General features: G+C 40.2%; 1 protein-coding gene across 2 annotated transcripts in view; it reads right to left on the reverse strand.

Moving 5' to 3' along the window:
• Positions 1-18,711, reverse strand: part of LOC149256637 (asparagine--tRNA ligase, chloroplastic/mitochondrial-like) — a 346,887-nt gene that overhangs the window by 191,988 nt on the left and 136,188 nt on the right. Inside the window, exon 5 of one of the 2 annotated variants that reach the window (XM_089460807.1) lies at positions 18,059-18,196. The exons of the other annotated variant lie outside the window; for it this stretch is intronic. Coding sequence (XP_089316933.1) covers positions 18,059-18,196 — 138 coding nt within the window. The remainder of the gene's footprint in view (positions 1-18,058; positions 18,197-18,711) is intronic. 2 annotated transcript variants of the gene reach the window in all.

Here is an 18,711-nt window from a genome sequence, read left to right on the forward strand (position 1 = left end):
GTGGAGATAACACTCGCTGAGCTGATGATGAAGGCGAGACCCCTTCCACCTGTTGTGGAGATAGTACTCGCCTAGCTGATGCAAATAAGGCCCTCGGGCCTTTCTGATAGGTAACCAGAGGTGAGGAGCTGACATGTCTAGTGACAGGGATGTCATGCTGCTGTGATGGTCCTCCCTCCTCATGAATAATCTCAGGATGTGGCGAGGGTAGTGCTGTGAAAAACTCACGAGAGATGAACTCCTCCCATGAGATGCCCTGTTGAGTCAACTGATGCAATACTACTAGCTGAATCAAACCATAATGATAAAGGCTCCTGTACTGCTGTGCCGGGCTCTTCCTCTGTAACATGGGCACCATCCTCTGAATGTTCTGATAGAAGAAAACAGGGATGTTTATCATCCTCACTCGGGTGAAATGCATCAAGAGGCGAATATGATATGAATACACCTGTGAAAATCTGCCCTCACAGGTAAAATAGTGCATGATGAGCCTCATCATGGGAGCATACTCGCTCCTGAGAAACCTGAATGGAAACACACCTGCCAAATGTCTCATGAATGGTGGCCGGACAAAAGGCTCAAAGTGAACATTATCCAGCACCTTGCGCTTATTCCACACCTCCCCAACATTAGGTATCCCTGTGGCATGTGAGATCACCTCGGGTGTCAATGTGAAGTCCACCCCTGCAAGGTTGACATGTTCATCATGCAAGTGTAAAACAAAAAGGCGAGCCAACTCTCTGTGGTGTTGAATCCGAGAGATCCTCTCACAGAACTCATAACAAGACATATACTGAAAACATGTGACTGCCATAGGACAACCCTGTAACTCTGCTAAAGAGGTGGGCTCCTCTCTCTTATGATGTCCACCCTTACCGCCCTTATGAGGCCTCCTCTGTGCCTCAATCTCTGAAGCTGATGACTAGTCATCACTTTGCTCATAGGTTTCGGTTTCTGACATGTTTAAAAGAGCAAAGTGGACAAAATGTACTGCTGCTTCTGCTTTATAAAATGTTGATTTGTATGTTGTTTCAAGGGGACAAGGAACATGAGGGAAATGTTAGGGGAGGGGCATTTTTACAAGGAAAATGGGAATACATGTATATAGCAGGGAATTTAGGGAAATACACTGTAAACATCATTGCATATACATCATCAAATTTCATATGTTTACATGGGCATAAGGAGAGATAGGGTTAGGATGTGATTTTTTTTTTGTTTTTAAAGGGAAAAGGGGTAAGGTTTATTTTCTTTACAAATTTATAAGGGAAACTGACATGGAAATATAGGGAAAATGAAAGGGAGTGAGGAAAATAATTACAAGGGAAAAACCATGAAACAGCACTAAACCCTAGCACTCTTTTACAATGTAACATACAGCCATATGGAGGTCTTGCTCCTGAACATTTTGATCATCAAAAACACATTCATAATATCCATCAACCATAACCAGCAATCATTCCAAGCTTAGAGAACCTACCTCAAGCGATTTGATGGCTTGGAAGGCGTTTGAGCAAATTTGAAATAGGTTTGAAGGGAGACAGCTTGACGGGTCGCGCACCTCGCCCAACGGGTCGCGCGGGCCTGACGGGTCGCACCAGTTGGAAATTTGCACTGCAGGGAACCCTCTGACGGGTCGCGCGCACCTGACGGGTCACGCGCCTAGCTTGACGGGTCGCACGCCTACCACTCGCCCGAACTTGCTCTGCTTTCACTCCTTTCACTCTATCACTTACTCAAACTTCTCTTGCAAGTGTCTTGGATGCACAATGAGAGTGAAAGGAGGGAGATTGAGTTTTTATAAGTTTCATTTGAAAAAATTTCATGTTCAAACCCACTTTCTAATGTTTCTCTTTGACACTTTATAAAATTGACTTTTTGGTTTCCTTTGTCCTGAAATTGACTCATTTAGTGCTTTGACTTGATTCTTTTTGCAGGTAGATCATCTGAGGGATCTTGGCAAGGGGACCAGGGTTGCATACTGTCCACTGAAGTCTTTTGAAATTTCATCACTTTTTACAAACATTTGAAAAATGACCTTGGCTTTAAAAACAGAGTTTTTAAATCCAAGGTGAAAATTAACTGTACAGGATAAAAAATCTCGAATAAATATCGTTACAATCATCTCTCTGGCTTGCTGAGCACTTATTGACCTTCAAAACATGACCTTGTAGACATTTTTGACCAAAACCCTAGACCTAGGAAATTCACCTCAAGACAAGACAAGACAAGCTTTGTGAGAGCTTAATGACTGAAATGACCTGAGCGAGCAATGCCAAGAGGGGAAAAATATACCAGCTCCTCCATCAGGGTTATGGCATGCCTAATGGGATGCAAAAATTGACACTGATGAGACACCTACATATGCAAATGCAAAGAGTTTTGATCGCTGATGAAGGGCTCAAGACCGACTCTAACAGGACCATTTTGCATAATGTTCATCCATACATTGTCTAACTTTATGTTAGAGATAGTCATTTTGCTTAGGGGGATCACTAAGATCCTAGAAGAACCATCGCTTTGAAAGGTTCTAGGAAGAAGCAATATGACAAGGAATGGTATACATTCCATATAGTATGGAAACAATACTTTTAAAAGATGAAGGAATGCAATTGCTCAAGATGAAAGCTCCTTAAACTCATTGGAGACCTAATCAGCGTGATCCGAATTTTCAGCTGCGCCTAGCGAGCTCTGATCAGGGCCTTCGGCCTCCATGGAACCCCCGGATCCTCCCTGTGGGGGTCCGGATCTGCATCGTGCCTTCTCGGATCTTGTGAGATCTCTCCCCCCGCAACGACCCAGGCCCACTGCCACCAAATTCGTTAAAAAGCTTGACATTCTGCAGGAAGTTCATTTGCCGCCAACAATTCCACGCATGGCAGCTCTTTCTTTGGCTGAGAAAGGATTAATTGGGCAATTTACAGGACTATGGCCCTCGCCCAGAACTGTTCAGAGATGGGTAGAGAGGAACTGGGCAGACAAGATTCAAGGGAAGATATCCATTCGCTTCTGTGGCAGAGGATATTATACTTTTCATTTCGAGACAAAGGAGGATAAAGACTTGATATTCAGAAACGGGCCATACTTCATGGACTCCAGGGGACTCTATCTAAACAAATGGACCCCAGACTTTGACCCAGAACTAGATATTCCAAGCGTCGTTCCAGTATGGGTTCGTCTGCCCCATCTTCCTCTTCACTGCTGGGGGGATGACTCAGTTAAGGCAATAGGGAATGCTGTTGGTAAATACATAGATAGGAGCGAACCTAAAGACAACATGCAGGCATGCGCAAGGATCTGTGTGGAAGTCGATCTAGGACGGGGGCTACCGGAAGCAATAAAGTTGAAAGTAGATGATTGGAGTCACATCCAGCAGCTGGACTACGAGCAGATCCCCTTCAAATGTAAGGTATGCCACGAGTACGGACACTTTGCTAATAGATGCACAAAAATTGTCAATATAGATAATGAAGAGCAAGACGGGCGCTGGGAAACTGTTAAAAAGAAAAAACTATCCCCTCCCAAAACAGATGTGGATCCGGGAATTCCTGGGTCTTCATCTTTGAGATCCTCCTCTCCATCCTCTTCGAATCCTGATATGCAGCCATCTGATCCACCGCTTCCCCCCTCTACCAACCCTTTTGCGGCCCTTTCTGAGACAGAATCAGCCCCTGATATCCCTTCCTCTGATCCCCCTCCTCTACAGCCCCCTCAACCTTCCTTGCAGTCGCCATCTGATCCACCAGCACCAAGAATCACCAGGAGCATCTCAAAGGATCATGGAGCGCCCAGTGATATCTTTAAAAAGCAAGGCCCTGGAAGAAAATCAGCGAGACAGCAGAGGGATGAAAATGCACAAAAGGACATAGCAATGGGCACACAGACCCCAATCGAGACATTTATTCTCGGCCATCAGGAAAAAGAGAATAACAGTAAAGGCCATGAGAGGCGAGCACCTCTCCATATGACCAGTAACACATGATGAAAATCCTATCCTGGAACTGTAGGGGGCTAGGGCACCCCTCAAAACTAAATGCCCTCAGAGATTTGATCCACAATGAGAAACCTAAAATCATCCTTATTCAGGAAACAAAGCAAGAGCAATCTGAGATGAATAGAATCATAAACCAACAAAAACAGTATTCTGGAAACATTAGCGAGGCAAGAGGAGCCTCAGGAGGCATCGCAACCATATGGGACAGTAATGAATGGGCATGCAACTCCACCGATACCCACCAAAATTGGATCCGAACTGCGCTTGATAGCAGAACAGGAGGACAATCAGTCATTATCTACAATGTTTATGCTCCAAATAACTATAGAGAAAAAGAAGTTTGCTGGCACAGTCTTAAAGCAAGAATAGAGGGAGATCAGAACTCTAATCTCATCGTAGCAGGTGATTTTAACTTGGTACTCCATGCCAACGAAAAAAGAGGCGGCAGTTTTACACCAGATTCTTCCAGAGGTCGGCTGGAAACCATCATTCAGGAAAATGACTTAGTTGATGTCATTCCTAAGAACCGTAGGTATACCTGGAGTAATAGGAGGCTCGGAATAGGCAATATAATGGAGCGGTTGGATAGATTCCTTGTCAGCATAGCATATCTATCATCCTTCTCAAACGGTTATTCCAACATTCTCAACATGTCAGTCTCTGACCACTACCCGATAACGTTAACCTTGCAAAGACACAGCATATTTTCATAAACAGGCCACAATTAGAAAACTTAAAAACACAGTGAGTACAATCATGGATAATGAAGGAATCAGATGTAGCAGTCAGGAAGCTATAAAGGAAGCGGCCACCAAGCATTTTAGCAAATTGTTGACGGAAGAAAAAGCAGTAGAAGACTACTCAGATATGCTCCAATATTTGCCTAAAGGGGTCACGCAAGAAATGAATAACAGCCTCAGCAAAGAAGTAGAAGAAGAGGAAGTCAAAGCAGCTATATGGAGTTTGCACCCAGACAAGGCCCCAGGGCCGGATGGTTTCACTATAAGCTTCTTCAGGGAATATTGGTCAATGATAAAAAGGGATCTTTTAAAGATGATTCGGTGGGTACTGAAAAAAGGGAAAATGGGAGGATACACCAACTCCACATATCTTGCTCTTATACCAAAAGAAAACCGCCCCTCCACTTTTGAGAGATTCCGTCCCATCTCTCTTTGCAACTCAGCCTATAAAATTGTCTCAAAAATCCTAGCAACCAGGCTCAAGCCTATTCTCCCCTCTTTGATAGCTGAAAACCAAAGAGGATTCCTCCCCGGAAGGCAAATTACTGATTCCATCATGCTTGTCCAAGAGGCCATCCATTCAAGTCTAACCAGAGGAGAAAAGGGATTTGTATTAAAGCTGGACTTAGCCAATGCCTTTGATAGAGTAAGGCATTCTTTTCTGTTTGTTGTTCTCTACAAAATGGGGTTTGAAACACCCTTTATCAATATGATCGTAGCCTGTATAACCGGACCCTGGATATCTCCCCTGATCAATGGGAGACCATGTATAGCCTTCCAATCATCTCGAGGCCTTAGACAAGGCTGCCCACTCTCTCCATATCTGTTCATTCTCATGGCCGAGTCATTCAGTCAAGTCTTAGATTATAACCGGAGAATAGGATTAATTACTGGCATCAAGACAGAAAATGGAACAAAGAATATTAATCATTCTCAATTTGTTGACGACACCCTGCTCATTGGTGGAGCCTCCACCACAATAGCACGGAGATTTAAGAAGCTGTTAGATCAATTCATAGAATACTCAGGAGGCAAAGTCAACCAGTTAAAAAGCTGTATTTATGGATGGAACACAGCAAGTCATACTATCCACAGTATAGCGAGCATATTTGGAGTAACTTGCAGCTTAAATTGGCACCATTTCTACTATCTAGGTATGCCAGTAAGCCTGGGGCCCTTGAAGGCCGAAACATGGAACGAAATTTTGGACAAGATTAAGCGAAAAGTGCAGCAGTGGGGCACAATGTGGTTGAACCCAGCAGGAAGGTTAATCCTCCTCAAATCAGGTATTGCTTCTCTCCCTGTATATCGATTTTCTCTTTATCAGGCTCCAGCAATTTTCCACCATAAAATGGAAACTGTTCTTAGGCAGTTTCTTTGGCAAGGAGGGAAAACAGTTAAAAATAAATTCAATCTGGTAAGTTGGAAAAATGTGATCCAATCTCAGGACAGAGGCAGACTGGGCATTAGATCTCCAAAACTTCTAAATTTGGCCTTTGGTGCCAAACTTGTATGGAGGTTGATTACAAGACCTGCAGCATGGTGGAAAAAGGTTATGGAAGCAAAATATTTAATATGTCCAAGGCAACAGCTATTGGAATCTAATATTCCTAACAGGGAAAGCACGAGAATATGGAAGCTGTGCAGAAAGGCAATATCATTTATGCACCAAAATATTTCTAAGGTACCAGGAGGGGGAGCCAGCATCAATTTTAACACAGATAAGATCCTAGGACAGCAGCCCCTGGGGATAAACGCAGAGGCATCTCCTGGCATAAACTGGCTCAACAGTAAAGGAATTCACTACTTATCACAAATCTCCAGTTGGGACCCCCATACTCGTGCTTGGACTGGCTGGAAATTCCCGGACCCGCCAAATAATTTAGCACCCAGTCTTAACGCCTTGAAGAAATTCCTCCACAGCAAAGCCCCAATTCAGGAAGGCATTCTGGATGGGCTGCGATGGGATGCGACGGGAACTCATTACACAGTTAAAGCTGGACACCAATATCTATGTGATAGCACTTACCAATCTGAACTTTGGAACCATTGGAAAGTTGTATGGAGAGCAGAGGCTCCCCCCAAAGTCAAATTCTTTATCTGGTTGCTTCTCAAAGGGAAAACGCTAACAGCTGAGAATCTTAGAAAAAGAGGAATAATTGGACCTACCAGATGCCCAAATTGCTGCAGATCGGAGGAAACAATGCAGCACTTATTTATAGAGTGTCCAGTAGCAGTAGAATGCTGGAAGCAGATGGCTTCAATGGGGGGATTAACATGGGAGCCTCAAGCTACTATAGCAGATACGATCTACAATTGGAAGAAAGCCTGCCCATGGAAGGAAAAAAGAAGCAAACTAACGCAGAGAGCATGGAACACCTTTCCCCTCACGCTTCTGTGGCGACTATGGCTAGCCCGAAACGGGAAGGTCTTTCAGGCGAAAGATTTCAGTATCCGCAAGATATGTCATAAAGCCAAACTGTTGGCTTTAGAAACAATAACAAACAATACCACGGGCAGAGTAGATGCAACCAGCTACAGCATCGAGGAGCGTAATTTAATCAGCTACATATTGGAAAATAATTCCAGGGCCATGGAAAACTGCAGGAGAGGGACAAAGACAAGAGAAGAAGCTAGCACATGGAAGCTTCGATTAAAAGAGGAGGAATTCTCAAACTGGCTAAGAAACTGCAACACTTTCTGCCTATTCTTTGACGGAGCATCCAAGGCAAATCCGGGACTGGCAGGTGCTGGCGGTCTTATCTGCGATGCAAATGGTGAATGTATCCTTCATTTTGAATGGGGGCTGGGGGAAGTCTCTAATAACAGAGCAGAAGCTCTCGCCCTATTTCAGGGGCTCACCCAGCTAAACAAACTCGGGATAAAAAAGGCGAAGATCTTGGGAGATTCTTCAATCGTCATCCGTCTCATGGCACACCGGCAGCGCACTCCAAACATTATGCTCCAACAGATCAATCAGCGGAATCAGATCCTCCATGAGACAATGGAGGAGGCCAAGTACTACCATATCCTCCGTAGCCTGAATAAGATGGCGGATGAGCGGGCTAATAAAGCGTGTGAAAGACCCATAGGCAGCCTGAATAAGATGGCGGATGAGCGGGCTAATAAAGCGTGTGAAAGACCCATAGGCAGCCTGAAATGTAACACAACTGTGACATTCTTTCTGTTACCTTAAAAAAAGAGGAAAATGTATTTAGTCAACAGCAACAGACCTATAGCTGGCAGAATTACAGCGAGGAAGCACGTGATAAGTGCTGGCGATATGAAGGACAAAGTATGGTGGATCTCGAACAGATGTGCAAACAAAGAAATGTTACAGAGCATAGGTAATGTCAAAATAGCAAGCGATATTTGTCCCTTCCGAATGGATTACAAGACTTCACAGGATTTGCTTCAGTACTTGTCAAGGATGCGCCATAATCCCAAAGCGATCAACCTGATCTTCTCCTACCTCCGAAACAATCTCTCTAAATCCGATTTTGCCTATATAAGATCAGCTTGGCCTATTTGTCATTTCAAGTTAAGAAATCATTTAGAGTTTCAGTCAGCCACAGCTCTCTCTGTTTTTATTCAGTCTTCTGGTAGCGCTCAGAACAGCGACGCCGCTCCCAACAGTCTGTGCCCGAGCTCATTGAAAGATTGTGTTACTTTGGCAAGAAACAGCAGTCACAATAACTGCTCTGTAGGAAGGAATACATTTGAAGCAAGTAGGAACAGTTCAGAAGATTTCATATAGAAATAGATTAAGATATAGATTAAGAATGTTCTACTGTTGCAAATTATGGTCTTTTCAGTATATTAGGATTTATAGCAGTTCAGGTAATATTACAAGCATAACAATTAGAACAAGGATCAAGGAAGTGATCTATCTTGTAATTCCTATGATCCATGATATCAAAACTTTGTATTCATGGAGCCGTGACTCCTTCTTTTTCAGCAATCAATAGCAACCGACTCTTTTAAAAAAAAAAAAAGATGAAAGCTCCTTTTAGGATTTAAATAGTTAGATAATTGTGTGAAAGATTAAGAATGCATGTTTAAAGTAACTTTTGGGTAGAATCCACTTAATCTTGTAAGAAAAGTTGGTCGTAAACTATGCATAGTGAATCTTTCATTTGGTTATATGATGCCTATGAAGATGAATTTGACTTATTCTAGAATGGATAGAATATTAAGACTTTCTCGCTAGAATATATATATATATATATATATATATATATTAGTGATCAACATCTAGTATAATCTCCGAAAGAAAATGGTAACTTGGTAATCAAGTTCGATCCTTGGGCATTCTAATGCATGAAGGAAGATCCATGTGGAGATGAACCTTGAAGATGTTGATGATGAGAAAGTTGTCACTATGAGGTAAGTTTTGATGTTAATAATTATTATTGGTTATCTGGTTAACATATTGTTTTGCTACCTGGAAGGATATTGCAAGAACACATGATGACAGTTGAGGCAAGTTCAATTGTATGGATGAAATACATGAAGAATGTTGAGGGAAACTCACTATGTAATCCCTGGCAACTGTGAAGTCAAGATGTATTGATCTTTGGGATTGAGAGGTAGCAGTACGAGAAGATAACTTGAAGATCAAAGTTTGTACTACAATCAAAGGAGATCACTTTCTTGACGAAGCTATGATCAGCTAAAACTTTGGGAAGGCTCAATATAATGCCTTCATTGACAAGAAGTGATGTGAAAAATTGATGACCTGGAACCTGTCACAAGATTGAGGGAAAAAAGATGGTTCCATGATACCCATGAAGGAAGGAAACTCGATAAAATGAGGTGCAAAGGAAAGAGGGACCCATCCAGAATAGGTATGGAAACAAGCTTGAGAGCTTGTGGCTATGACTTCACTAGTGGAAAATGAAGTCACACTTAGAATCCAAATGCTTTAAGAAGATGGAAGCCTTAGAAGCAGCAATGAAGAAGCATAACATCCATTTGGAGCACTCTTCAACTTCAACTTCATCTTCAGGAATAGCACTTTCTGCATGTGGTTGTCAAGCATCTCGGTCTGGTTATGCACAAAATGTATCTTCTTCTTGTCATTCTCATGAGTGGCTCATTGATTCTGGAGCTTCTTATCACATGGCCAAAAACAAAGCCATGTTTTCTTTTTTAAATGATTGTAAAACCAAGAATATATATGTTGGTGATGATAGATCTCTTAGTGTTGTAGGGACTGGAACTATTCATCTAGAAATGGTCATGTTGTCGCACAGATTGTCACGACAACGCTCAGACCAGGGGCTGTCACTCTGATCCTCGATCTCACCGTTTAAGCCTGTCTCCTGCGGCTAAGGGGGGTAGACCCTATGAGGTGATGAAGACCAACTGTCGACCAGTTGGATTGGGAGACACGAAGAAACAAGGACTAAATTGACTTTGTTAAGTTAAAAGACCAGTGCCTTGTGGGTTTGATGTTTAAACAGTTATTTACTAGATGTTGCAGAGATGTAAACCATGTACAGCAATCATTTACCATCAAACAACTTGAACGATGCAAGATATCCAGCGATTAAAAAATTTCGAAAGATGAATGCTTTAAACAACCACGCAATTATGAACATTAACCAGATATCATATTCATGCAGCTAATCTTCAAAATGATCATTCATGTGCAGACTCGCATAAAATGATAAACATTCATTCCACATCAAAAAAATTAGCCTTAGCAGAAAAGATAAAATGTGATAAAATCCCCGAGCCAAGACTGAATCTGGCAAAATATTTCCAAAATATTTTTTTACGTTTTTCAAAATAAAACAAGACTATAAAGTCTAAATAAAAAGGTTTTTTTGATTTTTTTTCTTTTTTTTTCTTTTTTATTTTTTATTTTTTATAATTTTTGTACTTTTATGATTTTTTTTATGATGTTTTATGATTAATAAAACTAAAATTTAGATCTAAAAAACAAAACTTTAATAAAACTAAAATCTAGTCTAAAACTAAAGTAAAAATTTATTAAATCTAAAATTTGAAAATAATTAAAATCTACATAAAAAAAGGGGGACTCTTTTTAAGCTTTTTATTTTTATGATTCTAAATTCAAAGTTTAAATAAAACAAAAGCTAAAGGAAATAAAACTAAAACAACGATTATAGTTCTAACTTAAAAATATTAAATAAAACCTAAATCTAAAACTTAATAAATAAATTTAAACTATGAAAATCGTATATCCCTAAACTAAAACAACGAAAAACAAATCCAGATGAAACTAACTGCGAAACCGAAATAAAACTCAGATTTCAGATCGAATTCTACCCAGAAAAATTGACTGAGGCTCGAATGGAAAATCTGACCAGCGTAAAAGACCCAATCGTTCTCCACGCAGGCCCGCAGAAGCTCGGGTAGCACAAGGGAAAGAAAACTGACTGCGTGGGCGTGTGAGGAAAACGTTGTTTCTAAAACGCACTGCCCAGCAAAGGTCGAAAACTTCGAATCGTATTGGAGCTTACCTGATGCCCGCGCGAATGCTGTGATTACCTCACGTGAAATACCTGATCCCTTCCCCGTCTCTGAGCGCTGCAACGACTTTTGTTTGAGCAGGTGCTGGTAATGCGTGGCCAGACAGTTTCGATGGAGATGATATGCGGTGAAAGGCGTAGCCGCAGGGATTGATGGATACGTTTTCCTTTAACGCCTTAAAAGAAATCACATTTAAGTTATATGTGTGTGCAGGTGATGGAAATATGCAAGCGGCTGAGCAGGTGGAGGCTGGAGCTGCGTGAAGAGCAGGAATATCGTGGGCAGAAGGCGATATGCGTGAACAGGCAAACGAGGGGTGACGGGTTTGGAGCAGAAATGCAACACGTTGGTGGGCAATGAATTATCTGCGAGCAGCTTGATGTAAACCCGATGGTGGATAGAATTTGCAGCGTGAAGGATCAATAAAGAGAGCAGTAGGGACAATGTATGCAGTCGACAGCAGATAAGGGATCACAGGAATAGAGGGTTGCCAAATAAATCACGTGGAGAACAGGAGGTTGTGCAGAAATCAAACAACCTGCTCTCATAAAAATCCTTCTTCCTGCAAATAACCTTGTGATCTGAAATGCAAAAAACACCAAGAAGTGAGACCTACCAGAAACAAATGAAACTCTAAATCAGCTAAAAAAAAATTACAATTGTCGACTCTTAAACAGCCAGATCTATCGGTAATCAGCAGTAATATTATCAGAATTTTCAGATTTTACTATGAAGAACTTCAGAAAATCTCTCATGCAATTTAGAAAAATAAACTGAATGATAAACCCAGGATCAAAACTAGCTGGGCTCTGCAAGAAATGCTTGCGGGAGCTGGCTGGTTCAGCCGAGAACTTCCCCAAACGCCCACTGGTCTTCTTTAATAAGGGTTTCCTGCACAGCTCATTTCAACCGTCAATAAAGAGAGAAAAAACAATACTAGATCTCAACAGCAATGGAGATACCTGCCATTACTTCAGAAAACCTAATACCATTCAAACCCTAGCATGTGAACAAGATACCTGTGCTCAACAATACTCTATAATAAGCTGTTACTAATGGCTGAAAATCAAAATATGCAGAAAATAAAATAGCTCACAGCACTTCCAGAGAGTAACACCAGCAAGATTTGAACCCCAAAGTCTTTCTTTATTAGCACCAGAAAAGTTTACAAGAGAGCTTCTTCAGCACAAGACTCCAAGATCGAATGATCTCAAATGACCCCTAGCACCCTATTTAAAGGAAAAGATCCCAACAGCTAGTTCAAGTGATCCATGTCAAAATGATCTCGACCGTCGATGAGGATCAAGATATCTCTTGATCTCATCCGTCGAATTTTTAATGTATTAAAAAATTGAAATTCTGCATTTATTTACTCAAAATATTATTATTTTATTATTTTTAGGTTTTTTTTATTTTTTATATTTTTATATTTTTTATTTTTATTTATTTATTATTTTTTAATTTATTTTTAAATGGATCCTTGAACTTAGCTTTTGGGAAAATTACCTAGGACCTAGGACTTAGGACTTATGAGGGGATTAAAACATTTCTTAACCCTCAAGATACTTTACATCATGACTTTTACAACTTTACATCCCAAGGGGAAAACCCATTTGACATAGACCCTCATAAACCACCCAGTTCTGCAACACAACTATAATCTAGCAGATTAACACACTAGGATTCTCCTAAGATTCTAATGACAAAATCCATCTCGGCTTTGGGGTTAGGCTGAAGGAAAACTCTGCCGATCATGGATCGGTGAGACGAAAAACCTTCCGGAACGTAGATTATCACTTAGAAACTTAGGTCCACCTAGGCAATTTACAGACTTGACTCATATCTGCTAAGATTATTTACAATTTATACATGCAGACTGGGTTTACAACATAAATTGATCAAGCTGTCGATGACTGTAGAATGGCACGGGCATGTCGATCAAGCGCTACCCCTTTTGCAAAGAAAAGGGGGGTGTACTGCTATGGGCAGTTGACCGGTAGTGGTCAACAGGTCAATTTAATGATATTATGTGTTCCTACCTTATCCTACAACCTTCTATCTGTATATAAGATAACTCGTTCAGGTGAAAGTAAAACCGTTGAATTTTCACCTCATGATGTTGTAATTAAGGACCTAAGAGTTCCTAGACAGATTTTAGCTATTGGCATTGCTGATGATTCTACAAGGTTGTATAAGTTTAACAACTTTGGGTCATCAACTCTTCCCTCAGTATTTGTTGCTCATAATGATGACATGAGCAAACTTTGGGATGAGCGATTTGGTCACTTAAACTATCGCTCCCTTCAAAATCTATGGAAGGAAAATATGGTGACAGGTCTTCCTATGGTATCTTGCAGAGATGGTGTTTGTTCCAGATGTGTACTCGGAAAATATCATCGGGATAGTTTTGAAAAACATGCCTCTTGGCACGCCTCATCCCTTTTAAAGCTTGTGCACGGTGATTGATGTGGTCCACTTCCATATGTTTCATTCTCTGGCTACAAGTATTTCTTAACTTTCATTGATGATTTCTCTAGACGCACTTGGGTATACCTCTTAAAACTCAAGAGTGAAGTCTTTAACATGTTCTTGGCCTTTAAGGCCTTTGTTGAGAAACAATCTGGACATCAAATTCCTAAGCTAAGATCTGATAATGGTAAACAATATGTTAACAACAAATTCATCAACTTTTGCACTTAGCATGGAATTCAAATGCAATATATTGTTCCATATACTCAACAAAATGGTGTAGATGAAATGAAGAATCGCACCTTAGAGGAAATCATTAATTGTATGCTTCAATCTAAAGGACTTAGTCTTAATTTTTGGGTAGAAGAAATTAACTGTGAAAATTACATAGTAAATCGCACTCCTACTAAGGTTTTAAAGAATATCACTCCAGAAAAAGCATGGAGCTCAATTAAACCAAATGTAAGTCACTTTTGTGCCTTTGGAAGTGAAGCATGGGCCCATATTCCCGATGAGAAACATAAAGCCTTAGAACCTAAGAGTGAAAAATGTATTTTTGTTGGATATTTTGAAGATTTCAAAGGATATAGTCTTCTTCCACCTAAATCCAAAAATGTTATCATTAGAAGAGATGTAAAGTTTGCTGAAAATATATCGGCTTACAAGCCTAATTCGGCGGATGTGCCACCTCTCTCTATCCCTTCTACTTCTGAAAATATTTTTCTTCAGATGATGACGGTGAGGATGACAATCCTCCCCCACCTTCTCAGGATCCTCCTTCAACTCCTCAGCATCAAAAATGGGTATGTGCTACTCGGGATGCAGCAGGTGCTCTTGCAGGTGATCCTACATATCAACGACGTACACGTTCTCAATTCCATAGAGCCTCTTCTTCACTGGCTCAAGCTTCAGCAAAATATGATCTTGACACCTTTGCAGAAGCTACAAGCCATCCAGATTGGAACGCAACTGTGAATGAAGAATATCATTCATTATTGGCAAATGAGAAATGGCATCTTGTTCCTCTTCCAAAGGGACGAAAACTTGTTAGATGTAAATGGGTTTATAGAACCAAGTTTGGACCAGATGGAAAAGTTGATAAACATAAAGCTCGTCTTGTTACCAAGGGTTTTTCACAAGTTGAAGGCATTGACTATACTGAAACCTTCTCCCCTGTTGCCAAAATGAACTCTATCCACCTTGTTCTTTCCTTTGCTGCCTCTTTCAAATGGGAAGTCCATCATATGGATGTTAAATTTGCTTTCTTGCATGGGGACTTACATGAATAAATCTATATGGAACAACCCCTTGGCTTTATACAAACAGACTCCAACCTTGTATGTCGGCTTAAGAAATCCCTTTATGGTCTCAAGCAAGCCCCTTGGGCTTGGTATGCCAAAATGGATAGCTTTCTTTTAGATATTGGCTTTTCTAGGTGTCATTCTGGCAATACTGTCTACACCAAGAAAGTGGGTAAGTCTATTATCGTTCTTGTTCTTTATGTTGATGATCTTATCCTTACCAATAGTGATCCCAACCTTATAAACCATGTGAAGTCCAGCCTTAAAAAGCAGTTTGAAATGACAGACTTAGGACACTTGCATTATTTTCTTGGTCTTCAAGTTTTGCAATCCAAAGAAGGTATTTCCCTTTCCCAGTCCAAGTATGCATGTGATCTTCTACGCCACTTTCACATGGAAGATTGTAAGCCAACCCCTTCTCCCTTTCAATCTGGAGCCAAACTTTCAATCACGTGTACTTCCCCTGAAGTTGATGCTACCTTATACCGTCAACTTGTAGGAAAACTTTTGTATTTGACCCATACTCGTCCTGACCTTTCCTTTGTTGTTGGCCTTTTTGCTTGGTGTATGCAAAACCCGCATGAAAGTCATTGGAAAGCAGTGAAAATAATACTTTGTTATGTTCGAGGTACAGTTCAATTTGCGATTCATTACAATGTAGAAGTATCTCCTCTATTGGTTGGTTTCACTGATTCCGATTGGGCTGGTGACCTTGATGATCGGAAGTCTACTACAGGTTATGTCTTCACTCTTGGTTCTGGACCTATTACATGGGCTTGCAAGAAAGAAAGTTCCATTTCTCTTTCTTCAATAGAAGCAGAGTATCGTGGCGCCGTAGAAGCTAGTAAGGAAGCCCTATGGCTTTGTCAAATCCTGTCAGAGTTTGGCTTTCAACAACAGTGTCCGACTACACTTTGGTGTGATAATCAAAGTGCCATTCAACTATACAAAGATCCAATCCAACATCAGCACAGCAAACACATTGAACTACACACGCACTTCATCAGAAAGCTCATTCATGACCATGTTCTTGAAGTGCAATATTGTTCAATCGATGATCAAGTTGCATACATCTTTACAAAGGCTCTCACATAGGCGAAGTTTACTAAACTTCGAATTATTGTTGGAGTTCAGTAAGTTGTTAGTAAGTTACTAAGGGGGGATAGGCTCTAATGCCTCCTTCCTTCTCCTATTGTCATATTTGTACATCCTTCAATCCTATCCGAAGTTGTTCTTAAGGGGGGATGTTAGGATACTCCGAAAACATATGAAATATTTAAGTATAACTTGGTCTATCGTAGAGTTAGGTAAAGTGTGTTTCTTTACTATGTACTTTTGTAACTTACAATCCGACGGTCACGATATGTTCTAGACATGAAGTGATCTGACGGTACATTCTCTCCTTGGTATTACCGACACTTCATCCATGGCTTAACACCCGATTGGTCCATGATATCTATTTAAAGAGCATGGAGGGTCATTTGTAAGGTGACCGTTCATGAGAGAAACTTATGTAAATTTTCTTATTTTACATTAATAAATTGTCTGAAGTGGTTGCGTTGGCTTAGGCAGTGGACTATTTCCCCCTTTGAGGGTTTTAACCACGTCAAGAATACCGGTGTACTGATCTGTGATTTGTTTGTGAGCGAGTCCTTTGGTGTTCTATCTAAGGAACTTACCCTGTAAATTCCTACAAAGTCAGAGGAAATAGGAGAAGAAAAGCGAAGTCAAAAGAGAGAGAATCTGTCCTAGAAAACCTCTCACATGCAAAATTTCAGAGTTGTAGGAAGGCCAAAAATTGCAGGTCTGTTGCAGGAGGCTGATATTCTGTTGCAGGGGCCAAAATCTGAAGTTTGATCAGCTTTTGGAAGAGTTTGACTACCGTTGACTTGAGCAGACTTTGACTTGTTTAAAAGGCTCGGAAGGAGGGATGACTTGGGGCTTGTGAGTGGACTTGGTCTTGGCATTTGGGTCTTGGATTTCTCATTTGATCTGATTCTATAAGAAGAGAAGAAATTCTTTCTGGGTTTTCCCCTTTGAGAAGGGCTTTGCACTGGATTGGAGCCTACATCTTCTGTCCATTGTCTTTTATGATCTTCATGTTTTATGGTCTTGATAATTGTTTGATGAAAAGAATCTAATAAAGAATAAAAGAAGCTAACATATGTTCTCAAGCAGTTATCAAGTATAAGGAGAATTGTTTTAATTGCTGCCCTACTTGATTCTCCAACAGTCTCTTCATTAATTATTAATTATTGTTGTTATTTATTGTCATTGATATTTTTAATTATATATATTAATCTTTATTACATTATCAAGTTTTTGTCAAATGCTGAACTATAGACTGTGGAACAATCATTCCCTTTTCATATTATTATGCTGACCAGTGAGACTGCAGCAATTTTCTAATACAAAATTTAGCCATTCCTGCTTAATTTAAAACAAATGATGATGATCTGATTTTTATCAAACCTTGTACTTGGCTAAGCAACTCTCATTTCATTAAGACAAAAAAATTCCTACTTTTTTGATGGTAAATATCTTATGAATGAGAATTCTTTGTATGATTGCTCTTTACTGTCTATTAGATTTGGATTTGAAATCTGCATATCCATAGGATTCAAGTTTGAAATTACATTACAGATTCCTCTTGTTTTTCTTTCTCTCCATTGCTCAACTTGACTAAGACAGGTTACTTTTAAAAATCAAAAACCCAGTGATACAAATTTTCTTTGGGAGTTAGAAAAGCAATAACTTTGAAGTGGGAGAGATTGTGCAGGTAACGGGGGCACCTTCCCTAGCTGATCCTTCAACCTCCTTGGGACTAATTCCCAATGGGACAATTTCAAGGGATAACACGTGGCCAAGAAGAATCACAAACAATTGGAAAAGGCATCGCCAAAAAGAATTGGGGTTGATTGCATTTGCCAATGGGACTTCAATATTTGAAGCAAATTAAGAAAACTAAAAAGAAGCAATATCGAGAAGCACCTTCTATTAACTTCATGAACCATTCACATATTTTCAACCGATAATAGGAACATGTTCCCTACCAAAGATGTGACACAAAATTGCTCTCCGGCACCTTCACAATCTGAAGCAGTGATTATTGGACTGGCAACCCAGACAAAACCCATCTCCTGGAAAAATTTGTGTGTAGCATATGCGAGGGCATTTCTTACTCGGGCAACCTGATAACCAGCTCCCCAAAGAAAAACCAATCAATAAGATTTCTTGTTTATTTTTTTTTTCCAGCAAGAAAAATTTGCTGTGTACTAAAGCCTAGAAAAAAAGCAAGGAAAAATCTAAACAGACAAACTACTGAAAATACTACAAAAGATTCTTGTGCGAAATGAAAATTTCCTTGCGTCTAAAAGCTTAGAAAAGGAAATTAAAATGACAATCTAAACTGCAAACTACTTAAAATACTCTAAAGGCCAACACACTGTTTTATTTCAATCAAAACTTTGGTCTTGAGAAAACAGAAATGCACACCCTCCTTGGGCATGCAACAAATTACATCTAAAAGCAGAGGTGGTTCTCATGAATAGACAACTTATAAAATGTACTTCATCACTGAGATTATATTACAGAGTGTACATTTTTCACCTTATAGGCTAAATAAAATCCTTTATGAACTGCAGCATCTGATTATACAGCCCACTCTACTCCAATGGAATCACATAGACATGCTATATGGCCAATG

The sequence above is a fragment of the Pinus tabuliformis genome, chromosome 7, assembly GCF_031772625.1.
Source record: "Pinus tabuliformis cultivar Carrire ecotype Pingquan chromosome 7, CPIR1, whole genome shotgun sequence".
Classification (NCBI taxonomy): domain Eukaryota; kingdom Viridiplantae; phylum Streptophyta; class Pinopsida; order Pinales; family Pinaceae; genus Pinus; species Pinus tabuliformis.